General features: G+C 37.6%; 4 protein-coding genes across 9 annotated transcripts; 2 read left to right on the forward strand and 2 right to left on the reverse strand.

Annotated features, from left to right (window-relative positions):
• Positions 1–257: 257 nt before the first annotated feature.
• LOC113725719 (phosphatidylinositol-3-phosphatase myotubularin-1) lies at positions 258–12,678 on the forward strand. Of its 5 annotated transcripts, none has more exons than XM_027249048.2 (19): positions 258–639; positions 743–811; positions 2,852–2,926; positions 3,872–3,943; positions 4,380–4,449; positions 4,963–5,012; positions 5,605–5,894; positions 6,004–6,077; positions 6,202–6,265; positions 6,423–6,488; positions 6,703–6,802; positions 6,901–7,014; positions 7,518–7,687; positions 8,921–9,005; positions 9,434–9,655; positions 10,349–10,408; positions 10,501–10,565; positions 11,203–11,482; positions 11,671–12,678. In XM_027249048.2, exons 1-19 carry the CDS (start codon positions 511–513, stop codon positions 12,187–12,189), a joined length of 2,574 nt encoding a protein of 857 aa, XP_027104849.1. In that variant the 5' UTR covers positions 258–510; the 3' UTR covers positions 12,190–12,678. The 5 variants fall into 5 exon arrangements, with proteins under 5 accessions (XP_027104849.1, XP_027104850.1, XP_027104851.1 ...); XM_027249049.2 differs by having other exon boundaries at positions 367–639; positions 6,208–6,265; XM_027249050.2 differs by lacking the exons at positions 258–639; positions 743–811 and having other exon boundaries at positions 2,866–2,926; positions 4,374–4,449.
• Positions 12,679–13,410: 732 nt separating this feature from the next.
• Positions 13,411–15,659, reverse strand: LOC113723840 (7-deoxyloganetic acid glucosyltransferase-like). Its single transcript, XM_027246808.2, has 3 exons — positions 15,572–15,659; positions 14,550–15,110; positions 13,411–14,435 (listed from the first exon to the last, which is right to left on the reverse strand). The coding sequence occupies exons 1-3, from the start codon at positions 15,657–15,659 to the stop codon at positions 13,510–13,512; spliced, it is 1,575 nt and encodes a 524-aa protein (XP_027102609.1). The 3' UTR covers positions 13,411–13,509.
• Positions 15,660–16,421: 762 nt separating this feature from the next.
• Positions 16,422–18,500, reverse strand: LOC113725721 (uncharacterized). Its single transcript, XM_027249052.2, has 2 exons — positions 18,035–18,500; positions 16,422–16,667 (listed from the first exon to the last, which is right to left on the reverse strand). Exons 1-2 carry the CDS (start codon positions 18,344–18,346, stop codon positions 16,557–16,559), a joined length of 423 nt encoding a protein of 140 aa, XP_027104853.1. The 5' UTR covers positions 18,347–18,500; the 3' UTR covers positions 16,422–16,556.
• Positions 18,501–21,501: 3,001 nt separating this feature from the next.
• Positions 21,502–27,984, forward strand: LOC113725722 (pyruvate kinase 1, cytosolic). 2 transcript variants are annotated; one of them, XM_027249054.2, is made up of 16 exons: positions 21,502–21,738; positions 21,966–22,062; positions 22,354–22,451; positions 22,597–22,752; positions 23,412–23,489; positions 23,676–23,807; positions 24,264–24,344; positions 24,549–24,620; positions 24,725–24,814; positions 25,104–25,248; positions 25,432–25,520; positions 26,181–26,276; positions 26,425–26,492; positions 26,714–26,813; positions 27,108–27,167; positions 27,565–27,984. In XM_027249054.2, the coding sequence occupies exons 1-16, from the start codon at positions 21,670–21,672 to the stop codon at positions 27,715–27,717; spliced, it is 1,584 nt and encodes a 527-aa protein (XP_027104855.1). In that variant the 5' UTR covers positions 21,502–21,669; the 3' UTR covers positions 27,718–27,984. The 2 variants fall into 2 exon arrangements, with proteins under 2 accessions (XP_027104855.1, XP_027104856.1); XM_027249055.2 differs by having other exon boundaries at positions 27,544–27,726.
• The last annotated feature ends 13 nt before the right edge of the window (positions 27,985–27,997 follow it).

The raw sequence follows: 27,997 nt of genomic DNA on the forward strand, positions 1-27,997 counted from the left end.
ATTAAAAAATACGTTCACGAAAAATATAAAATTAGTAGTATTTTTTTTCCAAAAACGACCGAATACGAAAAATATAAAATTAGCTGGAAATTGCAATTCCAACATCAGCTCATACATTTGTAGTATTTACACATTCAGTTGCCAACTATATGTAGCATAGGCGGTTACGTGGACCCCGCTTCTCGCATACGTGTCCTCCACGTCACGTTTTGCCAAGCACCCCCAAACAAGAACAAGTTTTCATCTCCCAACTCTCAAGATTCCAGCGTCTCAACAACTAGTCGCTACCATCATGATCAAATTGAAAGTTTGAAACAGCCACCGAAAAAATTGAAAAAAAAAAAAAAAAAAACACCGCATAGGTCAACGATTACATCATCTCCGTACACCTTTAATTAAACATCGCTGTCACGATTTCCCGTGATTACTCATTCCTTCATCATTGTTAAATTAAATCAGCAGAAAAGCCTTTTTCCGCCGAGACGCCGACCCCACGACGGAACGGTTCCCATGGACCTGCCCAGGACTCGGGTGGGACGATCCACCTCACTTCGTGACCCTTCCGACACTCGATTCACTGACTCCGATAAAATTGAAGGCGCTGGTAGCTGGGAAACCCTTGAATGGACTAAAATTGAGGTAAATTCAATTTTCTTTCACCTGCCTCCTTTATCATTCTCTCTGTTAGGGTTTCGTTTATGATTTGGAATTCATATTTTGTATGTTTTCCTGCAAATTGCAGCCTGTTTCGAGGTCGGTTCCACAAGGACTGCAAGGTTTCTTGCTCGAAGCTGAACGTGTTATCGTAGAGGTAAGTGATAAGTTTGTGTGCCTCTATGTTAGTCCCGTTCTCCAAGCCACATCTCTGTGCGTGTGCGTGTACGTGTGTGTCTTTTAGTTTTGTTGTATTTTTTTTTTCACATTTGCGTGCTGTTTTAGATTCTCTTTAAGAATTTGTATGAGGTTAGTTGAAGTAGTGAGTTTGTAATTGGTTGGAGTTAAAAGGTTATTTATAAGAATTCTGTTATCATTTGATCCAATGGGATTAGTTGGCGGGAGTATTTATTTGAATGTGCGAAATTGGAAATTTTGAACTGATGAAAGATCTCATTTTACCCAGCAAAAGACAGATCAAAAGAGGAACCGGAAATAAATAGCATTATGCTTTACTCTATGTTGGGGTGTGCAGAAGTTTGGCTGTTAAATTAAATTATGTTCCGTTCATCTAGAATCTTCACTTGTTGTTTTGCTCGTAGCAATGACAGCAGGCATCTACACGATCCAATTAAGGGATCCTATTGAATCTACATAGGTAAGCAGAATATGGCTGATAAATGCATTGTACCAATCGGGGCCTTCTCGCTGTATTTGCTTTTAATGATACATAAGTGCAGGGTACTGGTTGTATTGCGCGTTAGCATGTTTTTTTTGTATGCTTCTTATTAAGGAGTATCGAGGATGAGCCTCCACGTGTGCACGCATGAACAGACAAGTCTGCACATGTATACCTTCTTATCTACAATTAGCTCAACATTGGTTCAATTTGTTCTGGGTATGGTGTTTTCCTCATCTCGGGAAATCTAGATATTGTACTTAGGGCATTCTGCTCATCCATTCATATATGCAACCACTAGCAGATTTGATTTTGCATCTTCTTGTTCCCCTCCTTGTAATTATTGTCATCCCGATGACTGGGGACATTGTTCGGACACTGATTTGGTAGTTATTCTAAGAGTTGCCAGGATCGACTAATCTTGATTTCTGTTGACATTGAGAAAGCTGTAGGTCAGAATTGTTCCGTAAATGATTGATTTGAAGGGCAAATATTTATAGCTTTGGTCGGAATTGACCTAGATTGATGCTATCCTAAAACAGTTTAGTGACTGTCACAATTCTCTATGCCAATCAAGTGCAATTCCTTGCAAGTGGTAGGAAGGATATTGAGAATAATGCAACGTGTTTGGATGTGTACATTACTGAGGACACTGAGGACGAGGAGATAGATAATGTAAGGTAAACCGCTAAATGGTAAACTAAGACCGTGATCGTTTTAGCTCTAGAATCGGGGACTTCGAAATAGATTTGGAAGAACTTGGTTATTGACATGCTGGGGATTTACTTAAAGATGCCTTCTCTTTTCCGGATCCTGAAGGAGACTTCTGACTTGGATGAATCAAGTTGGTTATTTCCATCATGATGCATGTGTCATACACGGGAATATTTATGTTGTCTATCTATCTGATGTCAAAAGAAAGTCTAGAATTGCACAACATTATGCAACTTGCCATCCCAGTCTTCTTTATACCACAAGAGCTGGAATTTAGTGCAACTGACTTTAATTTATTTGATAGATTCAGTGTTCTTAAAAGCACATGCTGTTCGCATCTTCAAAACACATATATGGGTAGTAGGTAAAAATTCCTTTGTAAAGCCACCCAATAGAAAATAGGAGAGGAGCATCTGCAATAACTTGCCAACAATTTGCTATGGCCAAAAATGATTCAGCTGGTTAACTTACTTTACTTAAGGGAGTTAGTGAGTATATATGAGATGTCATTTTACGTTGATTTGGTAAACATTTGCTTAACTTTGTAAAAAAAAAATGTTCCTGGATTTAATTTTATTGTATGGTTTTCTTGTTTCTTTGTGTAAATTTAAGGTTTTATAGACTGGAATTCTGGTTAGCTTGTTTATCTCGTCTTGGATTAGTCTTGGCTTTTTTTTTTTTTAAGAAAAATCACACATGCTTTATTTGGTATTTCAACCATTGTGTCCCTGTACATTATTCTTTACTCTCTAGCTAGTGTGAGCATGTCATGAAGCTTACTGAGATTAAAGAGTCTGCTTGCAGGGATGTGGTGTTGTTCTTGTTAATACTGATGAGGCAGGGACCTTGTTTGTGACGAACTTTCGTCTTCTTTTCCTGGTAAGTGATGAATTTGACATACCCAAGCATTATGTTTCATTTCCTAGACAATATATTTGGTGATGCGAGTTTAATGCGGCTTTCTTGGTGAGTGCTGCAAGGGATTTTCTATCACGTGGTTTCTGTAATGAGTTATGTTAGTAGAAACAATAATGTTGAAGTCTTGTTAGCCTTGATGTGCCAAAGTTTTAGGGGCTATCATCTTCCTAATTGTTGCATATCGGTGTAGCAATATTTCTTTATTCTTTACTTTTCTTTTTGATAGTTGATCCTCAAGCAAAGGTTAAATTTTTGTGGACTAAGTTTATCAAAACAATTTCTTTTATACCCTTTAACAAAGTAATAGGTGCTATTTCTGCAATGATCTCTGCTGGCATCAAGTTCGTGAAGGTCTATTAGGTCCAATAGCTAGCTAAGAACAAGTTTTTTTATGTCTAGTGATTTCTAGTGATTACTTGGCATCAAATTCCTATCCTTGAATTGGGTCTCTTTTCCAGTGACCAGTGATTACTTCTCTTTCCTCGTGTCTCTCACTAGTCTGGGATTTACTTGTGGTGTTAAATCATTGACTTTGTTCACTCATGCTGTATGTTTTTTGCTGCCATGTGTATAGCATGCTTCTTGTTGAGACAGTCAAGAGCTCTGATGTTTTAGAACTTAAGTTACATAAAGAAGTTTATATGGGCAATGTTTTGCTAGGCATTTTTGTAGTTTTTAATTTCTCTGGTACACAATATTTCTTGTCCTATGTTTTTTGAGTTATTGTGTTTATAGTTGTAGATTAACTATGTTCAAGTCTAGAGCTTGTTTTCTCTTCTTCCTTTTTTTAATGTTTTTGTAGAATATTGAATCTAAAATTTAATTTGTCGGTTTTCTATTTTTTTTAATCACTTAAACCAATTTTTGAAGCTGCATTACTCATGTAGAAGTTTGGTTTTGTTTCAGAGTGATGGTTCGAGGAATGTAATTGCACTTGGAACCATACCTTTGGCAACAATTGAGAAATTCAACAAGATTGTGAGTTTTGACTTTTCTTGCCTTATGATATCGTCTACTTATGTTCATTATCCAAGTTCTTGGAATTTTTCACAGATTATGAATTAGAATTATTTCCTTTGGAACATCTTATCAAAGTAAATACTGTATTAGTTGCAAAAGACTAAAGGAGAGAATACTGAATATTCAGAAATACATGAAGAATCCGGAGAATGCAGAAAGCTGAAATTAAGAACTACAAGTTGTAGTTTCACAGACAAAATGATGCTTAAAACGACTTCTGTGTCTTTATATATTTGCTTATGTTAGGAACGTTGTGACTATCCTTTTAAATTTGTCTTCCTGATGGGAATTAATTTTGTTGTTGCGATCATTATATTTAATTGTTTACTTGGGCTTTTATTCTCATTGAACATAGATTAACTGCATCCAATTCTTGTTTTTCATGGAGGCGTAGGTTATGAAGCTTCCAGCAGCTCCTAGGCAAACTGACAGGAGTCCTTCCCGCCGACTGCTTCAGGTCATTGGTATGCTATTGGATAGAATTTCTGAGCTGTACATTTCACAATCCCGCTTCTTTTATTTCTGGTTTATTCTTATCAAAAATTTTCTTTGATATTGGGGCTGTATCCTAGGGGTTTGTGGGCCTGGGGGAGAAGGTCTTCCCCAGTTTGGTTTTGTCGGAGAAATATACACCAGCGGTAGATGAGATGGGAAATAATCTTGTGGTACTTTGGACGTTTTTATGCACTAAATAACAACCAAAAGAAACATTAACCTTTGCAACATATGGATCTAACCCTGTTTGTGGTTATAGTTTTATGGATTCTTCAAAACCCTACTGGTTCATGGAGGCTACTTTGAATTGGTGGTATAACTTCTTATAAGAGAAGTTAGTTACAGTATAAGATCGATTTAGCTCAAAAGCACCTCCTGAAAAAAAAATGAGAATGTTTTGGCAAATGTTCCTTGTGATCAGTCTGTACAATTAACATCCACGTTTGTTTGATACACTTATCATCCTCAACTGTATTTTTCAGGCAAGGATATGAGAATAATTGTTTTTGGTTTTCGGCCTCGAACAAAGCAGGTCAGTCATCTCAAGGATTAAAGCTTCATTTCTTCATCTCTGTCTATCAATGGCCTGCACATTTGGGTTTGGATAGATTTTTACTTAGCCTCTTCTAATTTCCATTTAGCTGTCACTGTATCCATTAATTCAACCAATGAAGTTTTTTAACATCCCTTGTTCTGTTTCACTCTCTGTTGCTTGTGTTTGTAATTTCCACCTATGTAAAGCCTGAATAAAATTAGTCACCTGGATTTGTTCTACTGAGTTGCAACGAAGAGCAAATAAAAGTGATAGTAGCAGTAAATTATTACTTGTCGCTGAACTTTTGATTGGTGAATGAGAAAATTTCTGAGTGCTATCATCACGAGTTTCATAATCAACCCCTACCATACAGTGCATTGGGTGATTGATTTCCTAATTAGTAACTTCTTATGACCTCGGCGTGATGAGATAGATAGGTGGGCCTGGCTTCTCAGTTAAATGAAATTAATTATGTTCTATGCTGCTTTATTTCACAAGTCATATGTTAATTTCCTCACAAGAATCCTTTAGCTTTTCCCAAGCATGTTGAGCATATATGAAACTGATTTTGATAGGTTCTGATTTGCAGAGGCGTGCTGTATATGATGCATTATTGAGGTGCACAAAGCCATTAAGGATTTGGGATCTTTATGCTTTTGCTTCTGGCCCTTCCACATTCACTAACAGCGATCCTAAAGTGCGGTTATTGGATGAGTATTTCCGGCTTCTAGGTCTGAGTTCGTATCATGCTTCAACAAGAATGATTGAAGATGGGTCATTCACTTTGTCCAATGAGTTGTGGAGGATCAGCAGTCTGAATTCAAGTTATACTATGTGTCCTACCTATCCATTTGCATTGCTGATCCCAAGATCTACAAGGTGACACAACCAATATAATACTTTTGTTTGAATGTTCAAGTCATTGTAAAAAGTATTAATCGTTTATAATGATATCTACCTAATAACTTTGCTTGGCTGTTGATGTTAGTGATGAAGAATTGCTGCAGGCTAGTACATTCCGTGGGCGGTGTCGGTTGCCTGTTATTACTTGGTGTAACCGAGGTATGTAGTCTTTCAGAATTAAGCTTTTGTTAGTCATGATCCAATGGACCTGTCTGGCTGTGCCATAAACTTATGTATGTTGTAATATCATTGCTAATTCTTCATTTTATTTGCTAATTCATAGATACAGGTGCTGTACTGGCGAGATCAGCTCAACCTCTTGTTGGCATTATGATGAATATGAGGAGGTAAAATATTATTTACAGAGCTTGTACCTTTATAACCCTTAGATGGTGATTTAGGTTTTACTGTTATATTGAAGAGTAAGAAATGGGACAGTGTCTATTATCATGGAAGGCTGACCCATAAAACTTTTGGTTGCCTAATCTTTGTGTCATCTGCCAGCAATGCTGATGAGAAGCTAGTAGCTGCACTGTGCACTCAAATTTTTGGATCAAGGGAGCAGCGAAGGTAAACATTTTCTTTATTGCTGTGATGACTTTTGCCCCCCTATTCTATCTTGATACTTCTACTCTTCGGAGGCTTCCTATTGAATTGAACATAGTAGCTGCTTTACTGAATATGTACTTGACTTTAAACAGACAGCAATTAAGAAGGCGAACAAACTTCTGTATATCTTATCCAATAAGATATGTTTGGTGAAGTCATTTTGTTTTTGTTATAGGAAGCTGTACATTGCCGATGCAAGGCCTCGTAAGAATGCTTTAGCAAATGGAGCCATGGGGGGTGGATCAGAGTCATCTTCTAATTATTTTCAATCTGAGGTCTGTTTAAGGTTTGAGTTACCTCAGTCTTCTAACATCTGGTCTTCCACAACTTTTACATTGAGTACTCATGTTTATTCATTTTAATTGGTTATCAGATTGTTTTTTTCGGGATAGATAACATACATGCAATGAGGGAGAGTCTTGTTCGACTAAGAGACTACCTGGATACGCATGGTTCCACTTCATCCGATGGAATGTCATCATTTTTGGTACTACATGAGATTCTTTAGTTGACCATGCTGTTAGTGAGAAACATTATTTTGCAGTATTTGTAAATGAATCTTAGACTAAGATATGCATGAAATTGGTTTGTGCAATTTTCGTTTGGCGAGAACAGTTTTACTAAATAATAAGGCCACCTTGCTTGTTGTCTAAGAATTATTATCAGAATTAATGTGATCAAACACCTTAAATTGTTTTTTCCCCCTTTTCTGTGTTGCCCTCTTAGATTGCTATGATAACAGCATTTTATGGTCAAATTTGCTTTATCTTACTGCAGTTTTGATGCTAATAACTCCGTGTCAGGCATTATTATATTCCTTGTTATCTCATCTAGATGGTTTGTGATATGCATGCGATATCCATAACATGTTGTTATGTCCTTGCTGTGCCCTTCTAGATATCATATCATTGAACTGAAAATGGTAAAAGCACTTTCTTGAACATTTTCTGGTTCTGTTCTTCAAGTATGTGCATCTTTCCTATTTTGCAGAGGCACGGGGGATGGACTTGGGGAGGTGGTAACCTTAGTAGTATGTCTGCCTCAGTTTCAACGCTTGGAGACAGCGGTTGGTTAATACATGTCCAGAGTGTCTTGGCTGGTTCTGCTTGGATTGCAGCACGTGTCGCTTTGGAATCAGCATCAGTTCTTGTTCACTGCAGGTGAGATGTGTCTCTAAGTTAATGTCATGGTCGGTTGAGATGCTCTTTCCCATTTTTTCCCCTTGGGATTAATTTTTCAAATTTTGGTCCTATTCTAATCAGGATCACATTTAGCTACTGTTGGCCTTGAAACTTATGTATTTCTGCCTTGTATCACATGGGTTTTTGGGATCTGTTTACCAATTTGGTTTAGGTTTCTGCCTTAGCTGTTACATTTTACTTGACCTTTTGGACCTACAGTGATGCTATCCTAGGTTTTTGCTTCTTCTGAAGTACCATAATATTCAGTTAAATGGGAGTTACATAAGTGGGAAAATTGTTTATCTTTTTTCGTCTGTTTATTAGATGCTTTTGGGAAGGATGATAACTTCGTGAGATACCGTATTGTACTTCCTGGAAGTCAAAAGCTCTTGTTAACCTGAGTTCTCAACTTGGATGTACTCCATTTTCCCTCTTGTATTTCCTCTTTGAGGAAAAGTTGGAAGAAGACAGAATTGGATAGTTAGGCCTGTTCTAGAATAAACGTAGAAGATTCTTTCCTCTTATTATTTCATTTATAGACCTTAAAAGGTGATTTAAGAACTGATTACTTTTTAGCGCTGATTGTTGTCATTAATCTTTGTAGAGTAGTTTTTTGCATAAATCTTTGTATGTAAATTGTCATGAATAGAATTTTACTGGAGGTTTTGGTTAGCCAGTTCAATTTATGTGTCAATTAAGGAGAGTTCTCATTGTTGAAACTTGTGAAAACTGTAAAAAAGATGACCTGATAGAGCCATCTAGTTCTGGACATTTGGATTTCCTGAACTAACAAACAATTAACACAGTTGTCTGCAAAATAGATGTTGAGTGCTGACTTTACACCATAACTCCATCTGACTATATCCTGTTTCATGAAGAAGATCCGCTTGTCAGTTTTAAGAGAGCTTGCTACATAAATGATACTGCCTCAGATTTGTTTGTCCACTCTGGTATGATAAGGATAGTTTTCTATGATATGTCAATCCAGGGAATTGTTCTCCTCCTCCCTCCTTATAAACTCTAGAAAGAGCCATGAAACACCTTTTGTTTTGGGACCCTCTTTGCTCTTGCCTGGTAGTGTGTTAGTGAGGGTGTTTCGGGCATTTTCTTGGATCAGAAGAACACTCTTCACTATTTTATTTTCATCTTTCTCATTAGCTTTGGACATCTCTATCAATCGCAATTCACTTGATTTTATAAGCTACAATGCAGTGATGGATGGGATAGAACCACTCAGTTGGTCTCACTCGCCAGTTTATTGCTTGATCCATACTATCGGACAATTAAAGGTTTTCAGGTACTGCTTGAGATACCAAATCAATTACAATCTTTTTATTTATGTTGACTACGTATCATGTTGACAGCATTGTGTTTGGCTCTGCTTTCGAGTGTTTCAGAATATGTTTTCATGTTATTCTGCAACTGCAAGCCCTGTTGGTGGAATGGTTTCACAGCGACGTTGCCTGCTCTGCTTCTTTTAGGTTTTGTTAGATAGAAGCAGTGTTATATAGTGAAAAACATACAGCATTTAGTAGGATGAGTATTTCAGTGTGTCTTCCAAGTTGTTCGGAGTTGAATTTTGACTAGCTATTGTTGCAGGAATATACGCCATTTGCGAGATTAGATTCGTAGAGAGTGAATCCTTCAATAAGCTTCAACATTTCATGACAGTGAGGATGACATTGTTTGTCTTTTAATGATATGCTAAATGTCTATCTGATTCAGGCACTTGTGGAAAAAGATTGGCTAGCATTTGGCCACCCATTTGCAGATCGTGCTGGAATGCCATCTCTATCTGGAAGTGGCAGCATGCCTTTTGAGTTGTCTCGTCAGTCTTCCACAGGGAGCTTCTCTTCATCACCCTCACGCCAAGCATCAGGGTCATTTACATCTCAAGCTCCAGCTACATCACATACACAGAATAATTATTCACCTATCTTTTTGCAGGTGTGTGGGATTTAGGTAACCATAAGCTGTGAAGAACACTTCTCCTTTTTTCCCTTGCTATATTTGTTTATTCATGCTTACTGCATGATAGATATAAAGGTATTCCAGAAAAATCAAGTCCAAACTGGTTTTGAAGAGATGTACAGTTTGCATGCTGAGTTGGATTCTTGCTATTCCGAGCAGGCATGACTATAAGCATCAATGACGATTAACAAATAGTTGGTGCATCATTCATGATTTGAAGTTTGATTTCAAGTAAACTCATGTACCAGTGTAGTTCAGTGTGATGAATCCCCTGAGTTGGACTGCTCTAGTGACAAAATGATTGTGTGAATGTGATTCACTGGCACATTGATGTACAAAGTACATGTCACTGGTTACTTAGTTCATTGATACTTTTAAGATAATGTGATACACATTAGACAATCAGGAGTTCTGGTTTTCTTGCAATTAGAAAATCTTCAGCATCTCAGAAGAGTACAGTGTGGGAGTAAGTCTTAAGTTCTCCAGTTGAATGCTGATACCTAGCTTACTATGGCTAAATGTTGAATATGCCTTGAAACTGAAAAGCAATTCTTTCTTGGATCTTTTTAAATGATGAAAATCAAGTTGCAACTATCATCTCACTTGTAAATGGTCATGATGCTTTTGTTTATTTTTCCTGATTTTTGGCGTTTGATTGTTGCTCTGCAGTGGGTTGATTGTGTTTCACAGTTGTTACGGCTGTATCCACTTGCCTTCGAGTTCTCCTCAGTATGTATTTCTGTTTTATTCCTGAATGGATGCTGATTTTTCTCAAGAATTTCATGTGTTGCCTTTAGTGATTCTTGTTTTTTGGCATGCAGGGATTCCTAGTGGACTTATTGGATTCTATCCTTTCATGCCGTTTTGGAAACTTCTTGTGCAACAGGTATGATTCAGCTTATGCTGTCTTAACCTATTCTGAAAGATAAAACAGAAGAAAAGTAATGGTTAACCTAATGCGCTTAGACTCATTGCTGCCACATAATCTCCAACTTATGAATTCAGTGACATACAATGAATCACATTGTGAAGGGTGACCTGGGGCTGAAGTACATAGCACTTTTTATGTACTTGATGTGTAGTGCACATGGTGTTGTCTGGAATTCCAGATGCTATAAGTTTGCCATAGTTCATATTTCTACAAAGATGGGGCAAATCCAATACTTGACAGTAGGAATCTAGAGGGATATGGTTATCCTCACTAGTTAATAAGTTTCAATCTACTCCCTAGTTTGCTTTGGAGATTTACTATGGAGCTCTCTGCAGTTATACTTAAATCTGAGACCATGCAACTGTCATGAATCACAATAATTACTGTGGCACGTAGCATCATCAGTATTTGTTGGGAGTTCAGACAAGTTACAGTGTGAATTGCAAGGATAGTTTTTAAACTATAACAAGTCAATCTGGCATAAATTCTGTGGACAATCTTTCATTTTCCCTCCAGTCCCTTTCTTTCCAATAAAGATGGAGTCAAGTGTCAACGTGCATTTTTTCATAGATTTTCTGTTTTACAAATTCAGTGAGAAGGAAAGGCAGCAAGCTGGTATTTCTGATTCCTGTGGCTGCTTATGGGTGTACATGGCTGATATGAGAGCTTCGCATGGAGGTTATCATGTGCATTACAATCCTTTCTATGAACCATCTAAACACAATGGTCCACTACTACCACCTGCAGCGGCTTTGGCCCCAACAGTTTGGCCACAGTTCCACCTTCGATGGGCTTGCCCAATGGAGTCTCAGGCTGGAGAGCTTGAAGCACAATGTCGGAACATGAGTAAAAGGTTTACTGAATTGCAGAAGGTGAGAGTAAATTCTTTTCATCCCTTGCTCTAGCTTTGGTACATAGGCTTATTCTAGAAATCTATTTTTTCCCCTTTTGTGATTAGTTTTAGAAAAATAATATGGAGTGAACTCTTCTCCCTATAACTGGTTTTATATGGAGTCAACTTTACGATTAGAAGTTGTAAGATTTTTGCAATTATTAACAGGCAAAAGAAGAGACTGATGCAAGAGTTAAAGAAACCACTGCTACTATGGAGTCCTTGGCTGCTGAGTTGCGGAATGAGAAGGTCATCAGTACATCAGCAAAGGAGTTGGCCAGCCGGGCCACCAGGGAGAGTGCAGCAATAAAGCGCGCACTACAATCACTGGGGTGTAAAGTGCACTTCTCTGGAGATGGTGACCGCACTGTTGGCATTGAAAGTAATCCAACTGAAATTCCTCAAAAATCTGTGTACTTTTCATCTAAGGAGGAATCAGCTGGTAGTGGTGTCAGTAATGAGAAATCAGAGCTCTCTGTTTCGGTCACCGTTTTGGCAGATGATGTTTCCAATAATCCAATTAACCGATTTTGTGAATCTTTATGTCCATTACATACTAGGGAGGGAGGTTGCAGATGGCCTGATGCTGCCTGTGCTCAATTTGGGAGTCAATTTGTTGGATTAAAAGCAAATTTTGATGCGTTTGATCGGCTGTCTATATATGATAGGTATTTCCAGCCAGAGTAGACAGTCTACATTTTAAACTAAACATGAGGTACGGGGACTTTAGGGACATGCTTCTGTCTTGCTATCAAATTGAGGATCTCTTGTAAAGAAGGAACTTTAGTGTAGATTAATTAGATAAAAGTTTTGTTGGAGTTTTTACATGAGACACAAGTGAATAACAAATAAGCCAGTGAAGGTTATAGTGGTCCTAATATTGGAGATGGGCCCGGGGACTGCTTGTACAGGTTAATATATATGGTTGGGTTTTTGTTTATCAAAGCTAATCTGAGGATGTACATTAAGAGCTCCTCATTGACATAGAAACTGGCTAGTGGAGGTTGGTACAGATTTCTGTGCGTGCTTCAGGTTTACATGGACATCGATCAAATTTCCATTCTTCTCTCAAGCAATCTAAGCTTGTGGTATGGATGCTTAGATTTTATTCAGGTTTTGTGTTAGTTGAATACTCGTATCTCTCAGCGTTTCAATAAATTAATTTTTGAATGAGTAGTCTTTGTTCTCTATTTGTTGTAAGAGTCATGTACTGGTAGTTTTCCCTTGACTTCTGAAGTGAAGTCTCATCCTTCCTGGGGTAGATCGAGGAAAGGGACCTTGTATACATTCTTCATCTGTTGGTAGTACATCATACGTTGCATCAGGAGATTGACTCGTGCAGAGGTGCATTGAGGATTTTATTGAATTTTGAGTTGGATTTTGTACCTAGAGGCTAGAAGGATCAATATTGGGGCCAACATAACAGCTCGGCCAATCTTGAAAACTTTTTTGACTGCTGTACAAACGGTGCTGGAGGGAATTGGGAACGATGATGCACAACAGCACTAGTCGAGTAGTTGTTGGTGCTCTGATTTCACATAAAAGATGGTATTCATGGGTGCTAAAGAAAATTTTGCATGGGAACTCGCTACCATAGAAGATGGCAGATGGTTGTACTTTTGTATTCTTGAAGTCTAAAGGCCGAAACTCATCATAAAGCATAAGAGATATGAAGGATGCAAGTATGAGACATCCGCTATGGTCCTATTCCATAGCTGGTCGGAACAGTTTGTTCATTGTAACCTCTTACAAATCTATTCCTTTAGGCTTTTCATATTTCAATTAGTAAATAAGGCTCTGCATCTTAGTCATTTACGGGTCATGGTAAGCCAAATGTTGATGCAAGTACTTTTCAGCTTTTCGCAGTAATCACTGAAGCTATAAGAATTCGTTGTGACAAAAAAAAAAAAAGAAGGGAATCGTGAAGTTACATAGCCTAGTAAAAATGAATGAAGACATTCTGGGTACAAGAACAGCATTGACCTCGCAGAGCTAAAACACTACAACTCATTTGGCACGGTTCATCATATTTATATCATCAATCAGCCGATCCAAATTGCAGTGGGATGAGCCTGCTTGTTCCACAGATCTTCTTGCCAATTTCGCCTTCTCTTTAGCACATAACATGAACTCGTCTCTTTTCACATCCATCAGATCTTTTATCATCTTCTCAACGGTTGCTCTTTCACAAGTATCCTTCATGTCCAAGCCCACCTTCCAAACCTCCCCAACAAGCCTACTATTCACCTGTTGGTCAGCATAGAAAGGCCAGCAGATCATAGGCACCCCTTCGTATATACTTTCCAATGTAGAATTCCAGCCGCTGTGAGTCAAAAATCCACCTACAGCTGGATGTGCCAGGACTTCCTGTTGTGGTGCCCATCCCACCATGTATCCTCTTTTCCTCGTGCCCTCCAGAAGCTCTGCCGGAATATCTCCATCTGCATTCACAGATTTTGGCCTGATAACCCACAAAAAAGGTTTCCCACTATTCACCAGTCCATGCCAAAACTCGAAAAGCTGATTTCTTGTTAGCACTGTCATGCTTCCGAAACTTACATAGATCACAGAGTTTCGGGGTTTCCTATCAAGCCATGCCATGCAGCTTCTATCTTCTTTCCAAAGGCTGCTTGAAGATGGTTGCTGCAGCGCGGGACTGGAAGCTTCTCTGGCTTTTAGATGTGCATGAAGTGGTCCTACGGTGTATAGTTTTGGAATGTGAGTGCGTATATGTGATAATGCGGACTCTTCTAGGTCTTCGAATGTGTTGAGTAAGAGTCCATCTGCTTTAAGGTTTTGCAGAGTTTCAGATATGACCACTTGGAAACCAGGGTCAGCTAGATTACTCGTGCGACAGAAACTTGGAAGATCACGCATCCTGAAGCGTTCCAGTCCCGGCACACTGGAAAGCAATTTATCCATATCATTTTCACCTGCGGGAATAATTAATGCAGGAGATCAATACAGTGATCTAAAGAAGAATTGTGCATTAGTGTGTGTTGCATGCCGAGATAATGGATTTTCTCATATATTGTTTGGACTATTACCATTAAATGGAAGTTCGCCAGCTTCAAGGAGCTTTGGAACGCACAGAAAAGCCCAGAAGCAGCTAGCACTAACAGTTCGGAATAATATGGTGGGAATATGGAGTTCTTTGGCAACGTCAACAGTGAAAGACATGATCCCGTCTGCAATTATGCATGTCAATGCAGGTCTCCCATTAGGGCTATGGAATTGGAGACCTGTAAGTATGTCTCTAAACTGAGGTTTTGTTGTGGCATTTACGGCATGAAAGAGCTCCACAACACGATCGCCGGTCCGAGGGTGGTCTGCCGGAAGCCCATCAGAGATGGTTTCAAAATGGAAGGAAGGATATTGGCTGAAATGGTAATGAATGTCAGTGCAGCAAAGAAGACGTTCATGGATGTGATGTGAGTTAAGGAAGGTAACATGGAGGCCTCTGCAGCACAGAAGCTCCGCAAGCTTCAGCATACAATTGATATGACCCTGTACAGGAAAGGGGAAAATAAGTACATGAGGTTTCTGGGCCATACAAGTCAATAGTATCTCAATGCAATATAGAAAAATGTGTTTCTGGTACTTGTGACCTAAAACATGCTATGCTTTGAGAAGTTTCAGCTGAAAATCTTCTTTAAAATGGCATAAAATGCGAAGGTTAGTACCTTCTTCTAAAGGCGGGTTGTTGATGTTATTGGAGAGATCATGACTTTGAAACCTCCTCTTGTGGCTCCGCGTTTTGTTACTCACGCGATGTTTGCAGCCATGCAAGAGTTCAAAAGTTTGGTATCTTCTCGTTTCCTCTCATTTAAGTCGAAACATCTAATACGTGCTTAACCAGACCACACACTACCGATGACTGAACCTTCAGATTCAGAGAGCGTAAACGCAATGTAGGAGGAGGAACATGCATGGCAATTGACCTCTACACAATTCACCATCGTATACTTACTTAGTTGCCTAGCTTTTCTACATTACCAGAATTTATTAAGTCATAAAAGCTTCTAAGTTGCTTCAAGCTGCAACTCCATCTCCAACCCCATGTTCTTACATGCAATTCTAATGTTGCTCTGCTCCCCACCGATCATTAGCCTATATATCTTTTTGCAGCTTGAGGGCCTTTCCTTCTTGGTGTCCATCACTGATTTTCTGGAAAAACAAATTTAGTTTGCTGCATCATTCTATTTGAGCGTCTAATCAACTCTCATCAGTATGTATCCTGTTGTTACGAAGATTTTGGCAACTTAAAAGATTTAAAGCCAGGAATAAAAACTTTTGACCTGATTGAATGCTTTTTAACATTTCTTACAAAGCATTTAGTTGGAAGAAATTGTAATACAAATAGTACCTAGCATGAACACAAATGATTTAGCTACTCCCCATATTGATAGCGAGCACCGTCGCCAATGAGTCGCTGTTCAGTAAGACATTATGCATTGTATTAATTAAGTGGGAGAAGTAATGATGCTTCGGTGCCGTACCAAGTCAAAAAGCAAATCCTTATCTTGACCATTCAGTATATGAGGTGAACTGAACTCTTCAATTTACTCCCCATGCAAATAAAACTAAAGGATCACCTAAGTAGTGAAATGTCTTTTCAACAATGCAATTTTTGGGATATAACGGTGGGATGAACAATGATTAGTAGATAAAGTTGCATGGTGGTGTCTTACGCATCTTGGCTTGTCAGTTGTCACTACTCCCATTTAACCTTGGCCTGGGATATCGAATGCTGATCTCCTTTAAATGATGCAAAGAAATCAATCACAAGTCACGAGTCATCTCTAACCCTACAATTTGAACTAAAAAATCTTATGCAGAATGGAGCTTACAAGCTAATACGAGGCATCAGAATAAAACAGGTATCAGCAAATGAATAGGTTGCGCAGGGCAAGGCGAGATAACAATACAGCACATCTTAATCCATTAACCCAAGGTTTTTTGTTTTACGCTGCAAACTGAACAGATTACAGACTGTAAACATGCACAAGAAGGTTTTCCATGTTTCTTTTCCTTTCTACGCTGTGCTGGGAACACTATTCAACAGCTGGAGGGCGATCTTCATCAGATGGCTTCTTTCTTTCTTTACGCTCATTCCATCTCGTCCATGCCCACCTCAAAACCAACAAACCACCAATTGCATAGACCTGAATTTGGCAAAGATAATTAAGTATGATTAAATGACATCAAAGGAGGAAAAAGTGACAGCAGAAGAACTCTTACCCTTTTAGTACATGCAATTCATGAGCATACTATCTTATTCATTTCCTTTTTTCTTCACTCCATTTCCCCTCCAAGAAGGTACTCATTATGCAATTAAAGAGTTGACTGATTTCATGCTGTTGCTTATTAGAGGCAGCCTTGGAACTTAAGAATAAAATTAAATTGATAGATAATAACATACTGAAACATAACATTGTCCTAACGTTAGGCATTCAGGCTCCCTAAACACCAGCCTTCAAAATTTCCTCACTGTTACGTACTTAGCATTTCAAAAACCAATCTAAGATACTTGAACACTACTTTTGGGAAAGCATGGGATAAGGGCAAAGGGCACAACATTGCATTGCCCTCTGTGGTTTTCAAGAAAAATTAACTTCAACAGTATATAAGCAGGTATAAATTCAGCTATGCTGCAAAATATCTTGACTTATGACGCCTTTACTACCTTACAAAATATATGTTTAAAGTGCTTCTCTTTAAATATCGAACAAGATAATGCGTGAAAAACATCGCACTTGGCATGCAGGCCTAACAAGGTTTTTCGAAAGAATCCTCATACTACCAGCCAATAGGCCGTGACATTCTCCTTTCAGACAAGTTGAACTTCCTTATATTTTCCTTTCCAGCCTCCTTTTTTTCCTACAAATCTTTCCAGAAATTGTTTCTGACGACGTGTAACAGATAAATACATACAGAACGTTCCCGCAAAACCTTCATCTGAGTCCAAACCATGGAGATATCTTCACAGAAAGTAGATAAAGAGAAAAGGAAATGCCAGAACTAAGTTGTTGCATATTCTCAGGAACAAAGAACAACATCAAAATCCCAACAATTAACTTCATCGGCAGAATTGACCAGATCACTAATTAAGAAAGTTTTAAAAACTTTTACATATCAAGTTACTGCATTTTAAACTAACATTCTCTGATTAAATCACCAGATAGAATATCCAGGATAGTGAATCTAAACACACAAATTCATAGCTACATACTAAGAGAATAAGAGATGATGAACCAATCAGAGTTTTCTCGAGTCAAGCCATTTAAATTCCAGTTCATTCAACCAGAATAAGGCAAAAGATGTACTTAAAATCAAGCAATGCGATCAAACGAAAGAAAAAAGGAACTCTCAATTTTACAGCACAAAAATGAACTGCTTCCACATAAATGGCATTATCTCAACCAACAAAAAAAAAATGAAAAGGCAAAGAGAAAGACCGTAGAAACTAAGCGAAGAGCAAAAGGTAAAAATTTTTCCTCTTTTTGGGTTTAGGTTTAGTGAATTAGGATACCTGCCAAAGGACGACGGGGTTAGTATTGCGTTCTTCAACCTCGTCGGCTTCGAGCTTTACAGAAGGCAAGGTGGCCTCGGAGGGCCGGCCAAACTTGACGACAGAGGGCTTAGTCTCCGCAGCAGAATCTGCGACAGCAACTGGGCCAGCTCCGTTAGCGGGTTCCTCCGGTTGCTTGGTTTTGGAAGCAGGAGCCGGTGGAAGAAAAGGCAGGGGGGGCAAATTCAAGAGTTTAACAAAGTTCGAGAAGAAACTCAAAATTGGGTTATCATTGGGTTGGTCGTCGGAAGCTCTGGCTGCTGCATCCGCCATTTTTGCCGCTCAACGGAGGAGTGCGTGAGTGTGCGTGTAGTATTTTCTTTGAATAAAATAGCAGGCGGAGAGCGCCCGAGGAGTGAAGCAGAGATAGGACGGTTCTAGGAAACGCCGCTGTCAGGGAAACCTTTTTGTTTGGCGTCTCCTTAGTAGTTGTACTACTATTGAATTGGCATGCTTATTTTATTTGTGAGGATATTAATACTAATATTTAATTCTTTTTTTTTTTTGAAGGATTTAATATTTAATTCTTAAATGATTTTAGGTCCAGAGAAAAAAAAAAGTAAATTTATCATCAATCATCGTGTCATACTGTCATGTAAGAGTTTTAATGAATTTTGGAAGGATTGGCGATTTAATTTTGTTTTTTTTTTTTCGGGAAAATGAAGTGGACATCTACACGACTGCAGTTGTGTGACTCTCAAGCTCTTTGTGTCCAGATTTCCACGAATAAATCTTTTTATAATTTTGTTTTCTTTTTAGTGATTACAACTTCTAAACAATAATATGCTATGTGTGATGTTACTGCCACATCAAGTTTGAAAAATGGGACATTGGCATTTGGCACTCTCTCTCTCTCTCTCGAGTCTCAATGCTAGCAATTCAACGGCAATTGTTAAGAATTAGTAGACCCTATTGAATATAGATGCTGACGGTTCTGAATAGGATTGCAAACGAATCGAGCGGCTCGCGAGCGGCTCGATATTAATCGAGCTCGAGCCGATTCGAGTTAAACTCGAGTTCAGAATATTAAACTCGTTAACTCACGAGCCGACTCGCGAGTTTGAATATATATATATTTATTTTTATTTAATAATAAAATTACATATATTATATATATTTTTTTATTTTTTATTTTTATAGTAAAATTACGTATATATCCTTAATATTTTATTATTTATTAAGAAAAAATATTATTTTATTTATTTTTTTAAAAATAAAATAATTTTTTTTTATTTTTTTCGAGCCCGAGCTCGGCTCGACTTGATTCGAGTCGAGCTCAAGCTTGAAAATTGCCGGCTCGTCGAGCTCGAGCTCGAACTCGATAAAATTTAGTCGAGACTCGGCTCGATTAGTTCAAAACTCGACTCAATTCGGCTCGTTTGCAGCTCTAGTTCCAAAGATATAAATATTGTTTTCTTTTTTTTTTTTTGTGTTCATAGTTTAATCAACGAAGAGACTTGGGTTAGCCTCCCGTAGTTTTCAATAATTTTCTTGACGTGCGGTGATTCTCCTTTCCTCCCAAATTTGTTTAGTATTCAAGAAAAAAAATCATAGTATATTTAGAAACTTAACGGTTATTTTCTTCTCTAAAGGAATTAACAGAGAAAAATGGTAGCAATAAATGTGTAAATTTGTTTGAGTCGAGTTCAAATTCTTTAAACTATTAAAATTTAAATTTTAACTTGAACTTGAATTAGTTTTATCTTATTCGACCTTGATAGAATTTAATTTAATGAAATTGAATCCAACTTAATCAAAATCAATCGAGTTTCAGCGTATAAAGTAATATCTTATATGATTTTAAATAAAAAACATATAATATCATATACATGAATAAATATAAAAGTTTTAAACATATATATATATATATATATATATTTGATGCTCGGTTAAATTTGACAAGTTTTTTAACCTCAAAAATTTTTGATGGAGTAAAGCTCGCAAATATCTCATTGAGCTCGATTTGTGTGTGCTCAATGCCAGTCCATCATGAAATTTGCCTCATTTTTGGAGTGCGTTCGACCGTTGGATTCACCGAAATCTGCGTGCAATTGCTGTCCCAGTTTGGCTGTTTGGTGTCACCGCCTCACCGGTGCCGCCAAATGGTTTTCTTTATTTTTCTATTCAAAAACTAGAGGTGTGCCTATCAATTATCACTCAGAAGACGCCCACAGATTACTGCTTTTACTTAGTGCCCAAATCCAAATGGTTGGCATGCACGAAAAGCAAGATTAGCAAAGACCAGAATAATAAAAAGGAATAATTTCAAAAACCTCCTTTGAGGTTTCTAATAATTTGACCGGTCTCTCTTAAAGTTTACAAAATTACACAAACCTCCCACGAGATTAAGATTTTTGTAATAAAATTAATCCAAGTTACAAAAAGTACTTTAAAATGGGAGATGAAATTTTATTTCATAAATACCCCTTGTGTATATATATAAGTTGTAATAGTAAAAAAAATGAACACAAATAAAACGTAAAAACAATTAACACACACATTTCACTGCCTGAAAAGATCACATTCAATACATTAGGCAACATAATTAAGAAATAAAACTACACTAATAATCACAAAATTCAGCAAAACATACCAATCATCTTTCTTAACATAAGAATTGCTATGATTCTTATGATTTTGAATAAAAAAAATTTCAAATTTTGCCTTTCTTTCCTTCTTTTCTTTTTTATTTCTACAAAATTACTTTATAACTGTCACAACTTTAAGAGTTTTAAAGAAATTTTTCTCATGAACAACCTTCTTTTGCCTTATATTTTTTGCTTCTACCAAAACCTTTATTCTCACATTGTGTAAAACTGATTTCTGATTAATTACAAAATAATGTCATTTGATATATCAATTGGCATTATTTTGTAATTGTAAGTTATCGTTCATCATTAAAGAAGTTTTCAACAGTTATTTGCATTAATCAGTTACCAATAATTAATTAGTGTTCTAATTACTCAATTGTTAGATATTAGTTTCTAATGTTGGTTTGTTTGGATTGTGAATTATTAGAGATATTTTTACTGTAGCATTTTTTGTGATGTGATGTATATGAGATAAAAAGATAATTGGGAAGATAAAAAGGTTTGTTGAAAATTGTAATGATGATGTAAATAAATATATTTTGGCAAATAAACAGCCATCCAAACAATAATATCTTAAGATATATGACTAATTTATCCTCATATGATATAAGTAACTGGATCCACAATTCTGCTAAAGGAAGTAAGTGTAATTTCACAAATCTTAGGGGAGGTTTTTGAAATTATCCCTAATAAAAAAGGCTTCCATTTACCCAAATATTAATTAAATTGTTCAGTCCCTCTTTTGGCCTTTCTTCTAAGAAAAAAAATACTGTAATAAGAAGAATAAGAAGAAAAATTCTATATGAAACTTCCAACGCTAAAATATAAAGTATCTACTTTCACCTCTCCTCCATTGATCATCCCAGCTCCACGCTACTTGAGAAGCTCTGCTCTATTTCTCTTTCAGTACTTACTTGCACACTATATAGACTCCCTCTCTTTCTCTCTCTAAAATTTCTGCATCAGCTCAGTGATTTGCTATCGAAAAAGAAAAGAAGGAAGAAAATGCATTCAACTCATTTGCTTCTGGAAGAGCCAATTCGGATGGCTTCAATTCTTGAGCCATCAAAACCTGTAACCATATAGCTTTACTTGCTACTCCTTTAATAGTCACTCTTTTTTATTTTCTTTGTGGGTTTTGTTTTCTCTGTCTGTTGTTTCGAATTTGAGTAGTTTTTGTTAGTTCTTCGTGTTAATTTTAGTTCCTATAAGTTTTTGATGGAAAATCAGTGGACATTATATTTTGAAGTTAATTGCTTGTTAATGTTTTTTTTCTAATTTTCAAACATCGTTGTTTGCAGAATTTCTTTCCAGCAATGACGAAGATTGTTGGGACTCTGGGCCCCAAATCGCGTACTGTGGAGATCATTTCTGGCTGCCTCAAGGCCGGAATGTCTGGTATACTATCTGCCAGCTTAATCTCTGTCTTATTTCTTGGTCAAAAGCTGTTGTTTGAATTGTTAGATTGCTTTAATAGTAGTATTGCCAGAATCTTGTTGAGGTTTCTGTGAACTTTTCAAAGGTTTTTGTGGTGATCTGTTTTGGACTGCAATAATTTGACTTTTAGTGGTAAAACGAGAGTAAGGGGGAGTAATTTCTTTCTTACTGGTTTTTTTTTTTTTTTGATTGATTTAATCAGATCAGATCACTTTTAAGGCACTTGAGTTAAGCTCACTAATTTCATTGTAGTGGCACGATTCGATTTCTCGTGGGGTGATACTGAATTCCACCAGGAGACTTTGGAGAACTTGAAGGTGGCTATTAAGAGTACAAAGAAGCTCTGTGCGGTAAGCTCCAATTGCTTGCAGTATATGTTGATAAGTCTGAGTATATATTATAGCTAAAATATGTTTGAAGGTTCTTTATTATTAAGTTATTTTGCATATTTCGATTTCAAAATGGCTGAGTAGTAACTTTGTGTGCCCCTTGCAGGTTATGCTAGATACCGTGGGTCCTGAGTTGCAAGTTGTGAACAAGACAGAGCATCCTATCTCACTCAAGGCTGAGTCCCGTGTAACACTAACCCCTGACCAAGACAAAGAGGCTTCTTCAAGTTTGCTCCCTATTAATTTCACTGGGTTACCAAAGGTAATCACTAATTATGCTACAACTTCCACCATTCAACTTACCAAGCTATGCTTTTATCCAACTTTTCAGCATAAGATGCTTGAGGATGCATGTGATTTAAAAAAAAAAAATCAGCAGATACATTGCTTATTATTCTCAGGACTTATAATCCACTGTTAACAGCACATTATAAAACCATGGTTTAACCTATGCTTAAACATACTTGTTCCAAAACTGTAGTTATATTTTCCTCTGTTTAGTTGTTGAGCTGTTTTTGGTGCAATTGGTGGATTGCATGCTCTACCACTAGTAGATTGTAGATTCATTGTTTTCATTGTTGATCCTCCCATGTTGGATGCTAGAAAATGGTGAATCAGGCGTGTGCCTGAATTGGTTACTTGGACTGGTTGCATACATGAAATTTGTACTTTCATGTAACTGCATCAGCTGCTAATTGCCAGGCCGATAGATGGCCCTTCTATCCCCTTCTATCCCCTTCATGTTGGATTCTAATATAATCTTTTATATCATCCTATACAACAGGCCATATGTAATGCTATTCAATGCTTTTCTCTCTCTCTTTTTTCCCTCCGAGGACCAGTCAAGGGACTGATAGAATTGGGCTTTACTGATTCTATGACGTTGGTTTCTCTTTTACTGAGGCCAAATTGTTCTTACAGGCAGTTAAAGCTGGAGATACTATTTTCATTGGTCAGTACTTATTCACTGGAAGTGAAACGACTTCAGTGTGGCTCGAGGTAATGCTTATCTGCCTGTATATGCCTTAACTTTGTTGACTTGATAAAATTTTTAATTTTTACTGTAGCAGCTGATCTGTGATTTCATGGTGAAGAATCATAGAAATTGGCCAAGGGCTATCGGCCTAGTTTTCATGATTGATGCAATGCATATAAGTCACTTGTTGTGAGTGTTCGATATTGCAGGTGACTGAGGTTAAAGGTGAGGATGTTGTATGTCTTATAAAGAACTCAGCTACATTGGCTGGCTCCTTGTTCACTTTACATGTCTCTCAAATTCACATCGATCTGCCAACCCTGACTGACAAGGATAAGGAGGTACCTTAAATTCTTCTCTCTTTTTCATTCAAAAATGGTAGCCTTTCAAATAGTGTGGTCCATGAGCCATACTACTATTCTTGATCACTGTGAAGGAACTGAAAAGTTATAGGGACTTTGTGTAACAAAAAGGTCCTGTTTGAACCAGTGTGCTTGTAAATCTTTGGCTAATGCTGAGACTTGTGCAAAATTGCATACTTCTTGTGACTTTAGTGTGAGGTTTTTGAGGAATGATTTCTTATTCATATATCTGCTGCAGATGTCACTCAACTATGTTTAGTTGAAAACCATTTTAGTCTAAACTAATGACATTTCTTCCAACATTTTATGTTTCTTGTCCTTTAATGCTTGAACTGCTGGTCCTGCTGGTCTCGCTGGTTATAATCAGAAACCACGTCATATTCCCATGTTTAAAGCATGTGTGCACTGCTTTACAATGTTTCATGTTCAATCTAGGTTATAAGCACCTGGGGTGTGCGAAACAACATAGACTTCCTTTCTCTGTCATACACACGGCATGCAGAAGATGTTCGACAGGTAAGGTTTTATTTCTGAATTTCTTGTTTGTTTGCTTTTTCTACATCAAGTTGTCTCTGTCTTCCTTTCCCGTCACTTCCCAATACCTGTTGTATATATTATTGTTCTATAGTAATTCATCAAGCTCACTATGACTTATTTTGGCCTTAAAGTAAGTGTACACTTCTTATTCTCAACTATGTGGATTATTCATTTTTGACACAGGCTCGTGAATTTCTCTCTAAACTGGGTGATCTCAGTCAGACCCATATTTTTGCAAAGATTGAAAATGTAGAGGTGAGCTGTCTCCTGCGTATTCTTGAAGTACTACTATTTGGGGCCTTATATGTTGTCTTATGTGATTTTCACTTTTTTTTTTTGAAACTGTCATTATCCTGCAGGGGTTAACTCACTTTGATGAGATCCTACAAGAAGCAGATGGCATCATCCTCTCTCGTGGAAATTTGGGAATAGATCTCCCCCCTGAGAAGGTTTGTGTTGTAATTTGAATGTTTTGTCTCGATCAATTGCAAATGGAGTATGAATTGGAAATTCTGATGTGTAATGAGAAATATTAGCTCATTTTCTCTTCGAAGTTCCCCTTAGTTTTCATATTATTTGAAAAGCAAAAGCACTGTCAGTCTTGATGGTAAAAAGTGAATCATAACTGGAAAAGGAATGGAAATTAGTGTTTTCTCTTGTTTTCAATGCTTGTCCATGTTCTTGTTCTAGGAATATATTCCTGATGGAAACTATTTTTATGTCTTTCCAAATGCCCAGGTATTTCTATTTCAAAAAGCTGCTGTTTACAAGTGCAATATGGCTGGGAAACCTGCTGTGGTTACACGTGTTGTAGATAGTATGACTGACAACTTAAGACCCACTCGTGCTGAGGCAACTGATGTGGCCAATGCTGTATTGGATGGTGGGTTTCACTTATCACTTATGTACTAGGTTAATTTTCATCCTTGCCCAGGTTTTTCCTTTTGGCAATCCTTGTTTGAGGTGTCCTCATCTATTCATTGTGATTGGGTCTTGGATACTCCAAGCTATAACCATTTATTGGGTCTTGGATACTCCAAGCTATAACCATTTACCTCTGTTTCAGGTAGTGATGCAATTCTTCTAGGTGCAGAGACCCTACGTGGGTTATACCCTGTTGAGACTATTTCTATTGTTGGTAAAATTTGTGCTGAGGTAGGTCTTTCTTCACTTGCCACTATGTTACTGACCTAGAAACTTGTTGGTTCGGCTACCTATCTGTTCTGCAACATCTGTGCTTTCTCCCTCCTCTAGCTGATAAAACCTAGTGCAAGCCTCTTATGAATCTTCTAGACTCCTCTAGCTGCAGTTTATAGCTTCTAGGGTTATCTGAGATTATGTTCTTTTCTTGAATGAGCTACATTCTCCTGTGATTTGAAAGTAGGGTTTCATGAGAAGTCTTTTTGCAATAGGAAGATATCAGACTTGCGTATCATGCAGCCTTCAAAGCCTTATCAATTGGAAAACTCTGTCCTAAGCTGTTCCCCTTGCACCATAGGTATGTGAAAAGTTAGAGGAAATTTTGGATCCATGTCACAAGTCCCGTATGCAGTATTGCAGCATACAGGATGTGTATCATTCCTTGGTGTAATGGCGACAGCCTAGGCCGGGGTTTTTTTAAGTGACTGTCATCAGCCCTGCATCAACCTATCTTTGAGGATGAACTTCTTTATGTGCTTGTATTGGTTTGTGCAATTGCAGTGCCACCTCTCCCAAATATCATATTGCTCAATTTATTGCTTACTTTAGCATCATTTGTCATAATTTAGAGAGCATCTTTACAATCAGATAAATCTACTTTATATGCTGCTGCAGGCTGAGAAAGCTTACAATCAAGATCTCTATTTCAAGAAAACTGTCAAGTATGTTGGAGAACCAATGACCCACTTGGAATCTATTGCTTCCTCTGCGGTATTTCTCTTAAAATTATCGGTTAGCTGTATTTACTCCGCCTAGTTTAGTTTGGATAGGCTATCTCCTTGAAATCCTTTTTAGCTTTACTGTGGCTTGGAGAACCCTGTACGCATGCAAGTTTTAAATGTTACTTCTGTTTATGCAGGTTCGTGCTGCCATTAAGGTAAAAGCATCAGTTATCATTTGCTTCACTTCATCTGGAAGAGCTGCAAGGTCTCTCTCTCTCTCTCTCTGTGCGCATGTCTCTGTTTTTGTGTGTGGTTTGTGAGCAAAATGTTTGGAATGCAACCTTTAACAGTTGAGAATCCTCAAAATTTGAATATTTCCAACTACAATTTGGATGTCCTGAAAAGTGCTAATATCTAGTCTGTATTAACCGATTAGAGAAGCAATTACCTATATAATTTCAACTCTTCCTTTTCAAAATTATGCAGATTGATTGCAAAATATAGGCCAACAATGCCTGTATTGTCAGTTGTTATTCCTCGGCTCAAGACGAATCAGCTCCGCTGGACATTTAGTGGTGCTTTTGAGGTACTGCATGCTGTTTGGAGATCAGCGTCCTTGGCTGCTTGTTGAATTTTAGAGTTGATACAACTTTAAAATGCCATACAAACAGCCTAGAGTTTGTGTCCCTCTTGGTATATATAGACTTACCAGAAAGAGTGCATTGCCTGGAAGCTTCTGGGAATCTGATATACATACATACATACATAAATATATATATATTTTAACCATTGTTCAAATCAATGCTAGTATTCTCCATCATTTGGTAATCGGAAAGTGATATTGGTTGTTTAACCTGCTTACTGATTGGTGTACTTTCAGGCGAGGCAATCTCTTATAGTCAGAGGCCTTTTCCCTATTCTTGCAGATCCACGACATCCAGTAAGATATTTTCTTTGTTGTGGTATTTATTCTGATTGAAAATATCTTTTACCGAACATCTAATCATAACCTTTGCTTTAATTCTGATCTCCTACTGCACTTGATTGGCATGCTACTTTCAATAAAATTCTACGGATTTGAGTGCCATGGTTGTGCAACTATAACCAAACTCGTTCGATTTTTCTTGTGGTGTACTGCCATGCGCACCTATTGGACCAAGTTATGATGCACTTTCAATTTTTTCACCCATGCATCATAACTGAATCTGGAAAGTGATTATGGGCTTGGTTGATGTTTGAGCAGTAAATGCTAGCTAATAATACCAGTAGTTATTCTCCCTTCAGATGATGTTCCTGATTTACCATTGTAACCACAGTCGTAATGGCTGGTTTTGCAGGCTGAGTCTACAAATGGGACCAACGAGTCGGTCTTGAAGGTGGCATTGGATCACGGGAAAGCCTGTGGTGTCATAAAACCGCATGATCGAGTTGTTGTTTGCCAAAAAGTGGGTGATGCATCTGTGGTCAAGATCATTGAGCTTGAGGATTGAATCCTAAAATGTCATCATCCATTATCTGTGTTTTCCGCTTTGACGAAGCTTCAGGGATTATTTTACTATGGTTTCCGAAAAACCTGTTGACAACTTTCTACTCCCCATTGTGTAGAATGCAATAAGTAAAAAGTTAAAGACTGGCACCTGTAGATTGAAGTGCCTTCCGCGTGTGGCAGGGAAGGAAGAAAACATGGTTGCTTTGTTATTTGATGGAGCAAGTCCTATTACTATCCTGTCTCCTTATGAAGTATATTCCTTTTACCATTTAGCATCTTTG

The sequence above is a fragment of the Coffea arabica genome, chromosome 2c (genome assembly GCF_036785885.1).
Source record: "Coffea arabica cultivar ET-39 chromosome 2c, Coffea Arabica ET-39 HiFi, whole genome shotgun sequence".
Classification (NCBI taxonomy): domain Eukaryota; kingdom Viridiplantae; phylum Streptophyta; class Magnoliopsida; order Gentianales; family Rubiaceae; genus Coffea; species Coffea arabica.

Excerpts from the sequence above, each read along its gene's own strand:
- LOC113725722 (XM_027249054.2), top strand. The coding sequence starts at position 21,670 with ATGCATTCAACTCATTTGCTTCTGGAAGAGCCAATTCGGATGGCTTCA. Across the intron at positions 23,808-24,263 it reads TGACTGACAAGGATAAGGAG|GTTATAAGCACCTGGGGTGT; the intron begins GTACCTTAAATT and ends TGTTCAATCTAG. Across the intron at positions 26,277-26,424 it reads AATCTATTGCTTCCTCTGCG|GTTCGTGCTGCCATTAAGGT; the intron begins GTATTTCTCTTA and ends CTGTTTATGCAG.
- LOC113723840 (XM_027246808.2), bottom strand. The coding sequence starts at position 15,659 with ATGGACACCAAGAAGGAAAGGCCCTCAAGCTGCAAAAAGATATATAGG. Across the intron at positions 15,111-15,571 it reads GAGCAACATTAGAATTGCAT|GTCACAAGTACCAGAAACAC; the intron begins GTAAGAACATGG and ends AGCATGTTTTAG. Across the intron at positions 14,436-14,549 it reads TGGCGAACTTCCATTTAATG|GTGAAAATGATATGGATAAA; the intron begins GTAATAGTCCAA and ends TTATTCCCGCAG.
- LOC113725721 (XM_027249052.2), bottom strand. The coding sequence starts at position 18,346 with ATGGCGGATGCAGCAGCCAGAGCTTCCGACGACCAACCCAATGATAAC. Across the intron at positions 16,668-18,034 it reads ACCCCGTCGTCCTTTGGCAG|GTCTATGCAATTGGTGGTTT; the intron begins GTATCCTAATTC and ends TGCCAAATTCAG.
- LOC113725719 (XM_027249048.2), top strand. The coding sequence starts at position 511 with ATGGACCTGCCCAGGACTCGGGTGGGACGATCCACCTCACTTCGTGAC. Across the intron at positions 5,013-5,604 it reads TTCGGCCTCGAACAAAGCAG|AGGCGTGCTGTATATGATGC; the intron begins GTCAGTCATCTC and ends TCTGATTTGCAG. Across the intron at positions 7,015-7,517 it reads ATGGAATGTCATCATTTTTG|AGGCACGGGGGATGGACTTG; the intron begins GTACTACATGAG and ends CCTATTTTGCAG.